Source organism: Hipposideros armiger, unplaced genomic scaffold, assembly GCF_001890085.2.
Source record: "Hipposideros armiger isolate ML-2016 unplaced genomic scaffold, ASM189008v1 scaffold_54, whole genome shotgun sequence".
NCBI classification, from domain to species: Eukaryota; Metazoa; Chordata; class Mammalia; order Chiroptera; family Hipposideridae; genus Hipposideros; species Hipposideros armiger.
Window position 1 is genome coordinate 2,104,246 of NW_017731404.1, and position 8,362 is coordinate 2,112,607.

At 42.0% G+C, this 8,362-nt stretch overlaps 1 protein-coding gene and 1 long non-coding RNA gene across 4 annotated transcripts in view; one reads left to right on the top strand and one right to left on the bottom strand.

Moving 5' to 3' along the window:
* The first annotated feature begins 137 nt into the window (after positions 1–137).
* The window catches only part of LOC109381848 (uncharacterized), a 15,455-nt gene continuing 7,230 nt past the window's right edge, over positions 138–8,362 (top strand). For both annotated transcript variants that reach the window (XR_002123823.1, XR_002123824.1), the window contains exons 1-2: positions 138–600; positions 4,553–4,683. This is a non-coding gene — a long non-coding RNA (uncharacterized LOC109381848). The remainder of the gene's footprint in view (positions 601–4,552; positions 4,684–8,362) is intronic.
* The window catches only part of DPM1 (dolichyl-phosphate mannosyltransferase subunit 1, catalytic), a 21,019-nt gene continuing 14,687 nt past the window's right edge, over positions 2,031–8,362 (bottom strand). The window contains exons 8-9 of one of the 2 annotated variants that reach the window (XM_019640932.1): positions 4,934–5,048; positions 2,031–3,998 (exon numbers count right to left, since the gene is read on the bottom strand). In XM_019640932.1, the coding sequence (XP_019496477.1) occupies positions 3,894–3,998; positions 4,934–5,048 (220 nt within the window). In that variant the 3' untranslated portion in view covers positions 2,031–3,893. Of the gene's footprint in view, positions 3,999–4,919; positions 5,049–8,362 lie in introns of both variants that reach the window. The other variant, XM_019640933.1, reaches the window with a different exon arrangement.

Genomic DNA, 8,362 nt, shown 5'->3' on the forward strand with positions numbered 1-8,362 from the left:
ACAACAATGCGCCCCCGGGGCCGGCTCGGCGGGAGCCGCGCGGACCGAGGGTCGGGAGCTGGGCCGGAGCGCGGGGCCGCGCGCGGCTTACCTTGCCCCCTCCCCGACGATCCGGCCGGACTTCGGAGCGCGCGGGCCCGGCGGCGGCGGCGCGAGCGGCTCCCTCGTCCCCGCGCGGGCGGCGGCGGCAGCGTCGTCGAGCGGTGCAGACAAAGGAGGGGCGGAGGGAAGAGACGGAGGGTGTGGGAGAGGCCGCTTCACCGGCGCGGGCAGGCGGGCGGCGGCGGCCGCGCTCCTCTCGCTCCTCAGCTGCGGGGACCGAGAGAGGGAGCTGTGTCTGAGGAGACGCCAAAATCCCCCTTAGCGCTGCCCGCGGGAGGGGGAGGGGGCACAAGATGGCGGCGGCCGGGGGGGCGGGAGTTCAGCTCATGGATCCCGGCGGGCGGCGGAGGGGAGACCGGGCCGGCGGAGGCGGCGGCGGCAACGGGCGGGGGAGGGGGCTGATCCCGCGTCTCCCCTCAGCAGACAATACAAGCGTCTCGGAGCGAGTCCCCGAACCTGCCCTAGCCAAAATGGCGGCCGAGAAAGAGCGGAAGTGACGTAAGCACCTCATTAGCATAAGAGGACTCATTGTCCAGCTAAGTGGGGGGGGGGCAGTGGGGGACAGTACCCTTTCCCCACGTGTCCCCCAGGGACAGCTCTCTCCTGTGCTTGCACCTAACTTTTTCTGAGGGAGGGTGGTCCCGGCACCCCCACCCCTGCCTAAGGGAAATTATATAATCCCCAGTGAGGGGGAGCTCTCGCGAGAACCAGGACAATTTACCATTGATCCACTAGGAGGCGCCGCGGATAATGGCCGCAGTGCGCTTCCAGGGCCCGTGTGCACGGCGGGCGCCTTCCTCTGCCCGCAGCGCCGGCGGCGGAGCACAAGCAGAGGGCCGCAGCACGCCCTTCACTCAGTCAGGTGGCCGTGCTGGGGATCCCTGCGCGGGCCCAGCTGGGCCTGGACTACATCTGGCGGGCGGGGGCGTGCGGGCAGCCCTGCGGCTCCACGTGCTGGGAGGCCGGCGCTCTCACGGGCTGGGCAGCCGCGGGAAGGGCAGGGATACCTGGCGTGTTGTGCCGACGCCTCCAGCCTTAAATGAGGTGTGAGGGCCTCGTGCTTCACACACCGACTTGAGATGAGGCCCAACCCGTGGATGCCTCACCCCTTCCTGGTAGGGTGGGCTGTGCAGTGGACAGGGTCTGTGTTTTACAGAAGGCGGGCTGTCACCCTGGGACTTGACATTCTTCCAAGACAGTGATGGGCTCTTCTGTTTGGCCTGAAGAAAACAAATGGGATCCCTAGCGCCTTGAAGCCATTGGACTGATGAAGCCTAAGGAGGAGAAATGTTGTTGCCAATGGACCTCACGATCCCTGAAAATCACACTTGGACTGTAGTCCCAGGGACAATCACTTTTAGTGCTCCCACAATCTGATAGCATAAGGCAGCACGTGGGCAGTTCGCCTTTGTAAATTTAGGTCAACCCCAACCAACACATCATCTCAACGTCTTTAACCCACCTTTAATAGCATAATGCATCTAAGAGTGTATCATTGACTAAACGTACTGAAAAGTAGTGAATGCCAATTGTGCAGGATTAAGCAAGTCTGTTTTTCTCAAACGTACTCTGTAAATACACTTATCTTTGCTGTTTCTCTAAACTTCAAGTTAACATAGTTGCAAACCATACTTAACATCCCCAAAGAATCTTCACTGAAAATAGTACAAACTATGGTTACATGTATCCCAATGCCTAAGCCTTCAGTTAGCAGGTTTAACCACCTGTTTCATCCAACAAACATAGTATTCCATTACTTTCTGAAACTGTGATAAAACATATCCTTAAAAGCCAAATCAGTATTCCAAAGGAAAACAATAGTTGAAAAAAATTGTAAAAGAAAAGGGGGGAAGGGGCAAAGCATCTGATTTAGAGTCCAAGATGCAGACTCTAAATTACATGTTGCAGAAGACAGGCAAAAGCTAATATGAAATAAGCAAAATAATTTTATCTTTAGTTTTCCTTAGGTTTCATACAGTGATAATACAAATACAAACAGAGAACATCTGGATTTCATCCTTGGCCTCATTTACAAAGTAAAAAGGGATGCTGAATTCACATGTAAATGATTTTACAGTGTTTAAGTCACCACATTTACTACAAAAATGCATCTAAATAGTTCAATATTCTTTTCTAAATAACTTCCAAATGGTGGAAGTCTTCAATGCTCAAATACTTCCTTTATTGTAAATTCCAATAGTGGTAGTGTTGTGAGAATAAGAACCAAAAAGATTAAAAAGGCAAAAGGTATCTACTCTAGTGAGGTCTGAGAAAATGGGTTCTCTGAGGTAGTTACTTCATCTCTGCTACACATACTTGACAATGAAAGCTGAACTTCAGGTTTAGATGAAAAAGAGATTCCAAACATTTTTTTTAAAAAAAAGAGTATTATATTACTATTATGTTAACTTAAAACTAATTTTACATCAAACATTGAAGAATTCTCTAGTTACCAATGAGAGAAATCGCTTCCCCAAGGAAGGTGAGTACCTGGTGAGCTATAGCCCAGCTCTGTGTAAATAGGAAATACAATAGTAGATAGAGGCTCTTACTGGAATATGTCCTATGGATTCAACTATGGGAATAGGTAATGTTCAAAATGACACCAAAAGCTTTATTCATTTCTGGTAGGATCTGTTAGAAATGCAAATGGAAAAATCAGACTTTAAATTTCTTGACTTTAGCAGCCGAATTAAGCCAGGAAAGTATAGTAATTAGGAATACTGTCCACTAAATATGCTTATTAAATAACTTAGAGATGCTTCTTCCTTTTACTTGCAAAGGAAACTTGATCTTAAGCTTATGTGCTCACAGTATTACCCCAAAATTTAAAAGATACTGCATGATTCAAAAGGTATGCTAGTTAGAAACTGATCTTTTTTGAAATACCTACTTTAGACAAGGTAAACGGAATATTTGCGCTCGGTTTATTGAACAACTTAACCTGCATTTTAACTGTTAGAACACTTCTGAACAGAGAAGAGCTATCGAGAAGGAATTTTTGTCCTATTAGTAAAGATGTATGCTTTGTTGAGGGTCCTGAAATATGAAAATAAATATTTTGAGAACAAAATCTTTAGTTTGTAAGATGTTTAAAAATTACTATTGCCACTAAAGTTTATGCTTTAATATCAATATTTTTCCTTACTGAAGTTATTGCTCAGAAGAAAAAAAAAGCAACTATGCTATCAACTGTTGTCAAGTTGTTTCCAATTCACAGTATGTATTCTAAATAGATTGGCTTTGACAGATGAATAGCTTCAGCAATTCAACAGCTGCAAAGAACCAAATTGTAAAATTATGCTCTAAATGTACTGTTTTATCTGATTTAAGAAATTTGAGATACCTTTTTAAAGAAAGGGCAGAAATGTGTATTTCTTTTTCAGTTCATACAGAAAGTCAGAGAATATTTCATGAATTAGCATTCCTATTCTGACATCTATTAGGTACAAAGAGCTATGAATCCAGTTTTTATAAAGAATATTTCAAAATCTTCCCCATGTAATAAAGTCTGCATTCACATACTCTACAAAAGCAATGTTTTATGCAAAACCCCATATATATTTATTTAAAGGTCTTATTTAATACAGCAAAATGTAAACGAAAATTGAGAACACTGCTCATTTTTCTAATCTGACATATAAAATGGAGTTTCTTCAGAGAAAAGAATTGTGTGAAATTTACCTTACCTTATGATTTTATGCTCTAAGAGTACATATTATAAAAATCAGCAACCAGGCTTCCTTTATGTTTAAATTGAAATGAACATAATATAAATGAATAACTTTCTTTTATGTAGTAGCAAAGAGAGTCAATAATCCTTTCAGGAAAGAGACTATTTCATTTCCTCCCAACTTGGATTCACCATAAACACGATCCACAAATGATATTGGAACCTAGTTAAAAAAAAATACATTAAGTCAGTCTTCAAAAATATTAGAAAGCATAGCAGGTATACAAAAATTACTAATACAACAGAAACAAGATTAGTCCTATGAAACCAAGTCCTTCAATTAAGTTCAGAAGTAGGGGACTTACAGCAACTGTGTGCACCTCCAAGTTTTTAAAATTAAACATACATCTTATTACCTAAAACTAGGCCATATGAACCAAACTGACAACTGTTTGAAGAGCATTGATCCTGCATATTAAGTTGGTTTACCCAAGTTTCAGACTGCATTTCAAGGAAAAATTATACTCCAAAAGTAAAATGTCCTTTCACTTATCTTTTTCATTAGTCCATCAAATTCAGATGTCACTGTGTTTTAGTATTAAGTTAAAAATCTTAAAATTTCCACAAGAGAAGTGGCATTCTAGTTAGCTATTTCTTGCTCTGAATGAGAATATTAGTGTTAAACAAGGAGAGTCTTCCCTAAATTCACTAGCTAGCTGTAAATATTACACCCCCCCTCCGCCCCCCACAATTCCTGTCCTTTTCATTTACTCATAGGAAATGGGCAATGGGCATCATCCTTCATTTTAAAGTAGAGTGGCTGTTGGCTATGGCAAGAGGAAAACCAGCAAATCAACTCATCCCAGAATGCTGAGTGGTCAGATGAAAAAAGGGCAAGGATGGAGAAGGTACCAGTAACTTTTAAATTTTTAAAAGGGAATGCTGCCTTCTGTTAATGTTTTAAATCTTGGTAGGTCAAATGTATTAATTTGAAAGGGATGTGATTTTTCACCCTTTAGTGCATGGACATTCTAAACAACTGGAAGTCCTCCACATTTATTTAGTAGTTCTGAAAATTAAACTTTTTATCATACAAAGTCTAAACCTTATTATTTCTTTATGAGGAATACAGCATACTATTTACCATCAGTTGCATACCTCCCCAATAGTATAATTCAACTGTCTTGCCCGAACAATCATCTCCATCTGGAAGACGTAGCCTTTAGAAACACATTTTTCTATTAATTTCTGTAGAACTTCTTTTCGGTATAACCTGTACAAAATCAAAATATATATGAACACCTGGATAATACACCTGCCTACATGTATCCTGACCTTTCAAAAGTTCACTGGTATTTCTAAGGCCTAAAATTTTCAGTAGCCATTTGTATACAGAAAAGTTCTCCTAGTTGATATATTTGTCCTGAACCAGAAAGGTCATGAACTATTTTGTAAATAATTTAGAATAATTTTGAAAATGAGCTATGAGCTTAGTATCTTTTAGAGAATGATTTTTCTATCATACTATCAGAAATAAAAATATGGCAAACTGAATCACTCACTGTTTGAGTTTTTCAATTTTCTTAAAATTTATTTTTAAAGTTAAAAGAGGAGAAACTGTTCCAAATATTGGAACAATAGAGGTGATAGGTGATGAAGCAACCATATAAACTAGATGACAAGAAAGAACCTAGTAATCAACAAGCATTTCTTCATAAATGTTTATGATGAGTTTCTATTTTCCAAAGTCTCCTAAGTAAATTCCCTGGGATAAACTAAGTCTCCCCAGGATAAGCGTGGTTAAGACAGGAACTAGGCACCACAGGATTGAGGCCATCCTGGTGGGGCACAGCTATCAGCAATTACGCTCAGTTAGATACTTAAAATGGGCAAATGTGCAGCCTAACTTTAGACGGACTGCAGGCCAAACAGAGCCCATCAGATTTACAAAGGAAGTCCTGTGAGTCCAATCCCTTTCTTCAGGAGCTCCGTGTTTTCAGTCACTGAGGTGAAATGAAACACAAATGCAACACAACACAAAGTACCCCCCAAACAGTCTCAGCCAGGAAGAAGGCAGCAATCTCCCCCCCACCCCCTTTTTGGAGCAAGCTAGGAGGCAGTTTGCTGTAACTGTTCTCTTTGAAGTTCACCTGGATCTACAATGCCTCAGGGTTTTAACTGGAACCCACATTTCTTTCCCCTCAGGCTTCCTCTAAGGCTAACCTGCCTTTTGGCTTTTCAAGCTTTTAAGCGGTTGTAAGACGACAGAAAGCACATTCCTTAGAGCAGGGGTCCGCAAACTTTTGAGACGAAAGAGCTGCCAGGGGTCAGCAAACTGCGGCTCGCGAGCCACATGCAGCTATTTGGGTACGTACATGTGGCTCTGAAGTAAAATTGAAAATGAAAATAAAACTATCATAGTTTCATTTATAATATTGGGTTGTCGGAAAAGTCATGACGCATTTTTGCAATGAAAAACATAGGAAAAATACATAATGACTTTTCTGACAATCCAATATTACTTTAAATTTTCCTTATTTGTAAAAATAGATTTATGGCTCTCGAATCATTTTTAAATTGTTGTGAGGTACAGGATTGGCTCTTCCAGGGGTCGGCAAACTTTTGAGACGGAACGTGCCCAAAGAGTCGCATGTGGCCCGCAAGCTGCAGTCTGCCGAGCCCTGCCTTAGAGAAACCTGAGAAGGACTAGTGTGTGCAATCTCTTGCCCACCCAGGTTCCATAAGCATTCAAGAGCAAGTTTAGAATAAACCTGAAGTGAGGGGAATCTGATGGCAGCAGTGAGGCACCCCTGCCCATTACTCGCCCTGTGTGTTTTCTCCACAGCGCAGCCCCACGTGATGCTGCATTATATTATGTACTCTAAGTCTCTTGTCATTAGACTGTGTAAACTCCATGAGGACAGGGACTTTGTTGTTCAATGCTTCGCTCACAATAAATATTTGTTGGATTTAAAACGAATCACCTTTTAGCTTTTCAGAAAGCACCTGTAGAGCTTTCAATAAGTGAAGGGGCCCTTTGATGAAGTAATTAGGGGAACCAAAAGCAAAGCCCCTATCTCCACAGCCCATGAAGCCACCCTGGGTTTTCATTCACTCATCATACCTGTGGCCTGTTTCAGAGATAAAAAGCCCACACTGGCCATTCCCTCTAGAGCAGTGGTTCTCAACCTGTGGGTCACGACCCCTTTGGGGGTCGAACGACCCATTCACAGGCGTCGCTGGGTACTCGTATGTGGGTGTATCTGCATGTGGGCCTGGAGACGGATAGAGGAGCGGTGTCTCGGTTCCTAAGACCATCGAAAATATGTGTTTTCCGATGGTCTTAGGTGACCCCTGTGAAAGGTTGAGAACCGCTGCTCGAGATTTTGTGAGTGTCAGTATTCTCTACATTGTTGCTATACATGGCAATCAATGATCTTAATCAGATAACACTTTATTCCTTTGCCTTGAAGTGCAGAGCTAAAGGGGTGTATTTATGTGCCCCAATCTGTCTTTTATATACCAAATTCTGTTTTCTAACCAATTTACATTTTAATTCTAGAGAGGCTTCATTTTCATAATTTGACCTATAATTTGTGATGGTTCCTCTCTTCACTTTTTGTTGCTCTTGGCTCATAAGTACTTTCATTTTACCAAGTAAGGGCATTTAAAAAAAAATTTCTTTCTTTACCTAACTGTCTTACTCTCTCTGAACTGCTCTTCAACAGACTGTAGCTGTAATACAGGTACTACTAGTTACCTTCAACAGCCAGCTCCTAACTGGTGTGTGTGAATTCTAACGAAGGACCAAAGAATGAACGTTATTTAACGGAAAAAGCAAATACCAATTAATAAAAATTATTAACTAATGCATAGGGTATGGGCCCTAAAATAGATGAACAAACATTTTATAGTTTCAGAGATAAAAAAATCTGGCAGTCTTTAGTCATTAGACATGGTCATATAAAACAGTTCATCTACTACAGCAAGTCTGAAATTAAATAAGAACAAACAAAAATTAAGAAACCCCAGAGACCTAGCAGGAGGCTTTGTGCCAATTAAATAAGAATACTTTTTAATTTTTATAAAAAACATATGGAGAACAAGGTAACAGAAAAAATTCTACATAAATATTAAAGATTTTAAACTTTTCTGTAGACAGTGCTATAAATATTCATATGAACGGCAGAGAATTCCTGGAAGTGGTGCTGTTCTTTGGAGCACATTACCAGCGAGGGATGAGCAGGGACTGGTCGCCTTGGGCCCTGGGGGCCTCCCTGGGGGCTGAACATTAATCCTAATGTTAACTATCACACTAACCTAGGCCCTGCCTTCCACGATGCTCTTTAAAAAGCACAATTATTTTTCTTAAGAAGATGCTTAGGCTTCATTAGCTTCTAAAGAACTTCAGTCTGCCTCTTTTTAGTGTTCCAGAACAAAAAATGGAGGAGGAATGAAAAGCGTTTCTTTAAAACAAGCCATTGTAGGGCCGACCGAGTGGCGCGATGGTTAAGAACTCGCTTGGGATGCCAGAGGGCCCCGGTTCGGATCCCACATATGAGGGCCAGTGACACTGCCCTCCACAGC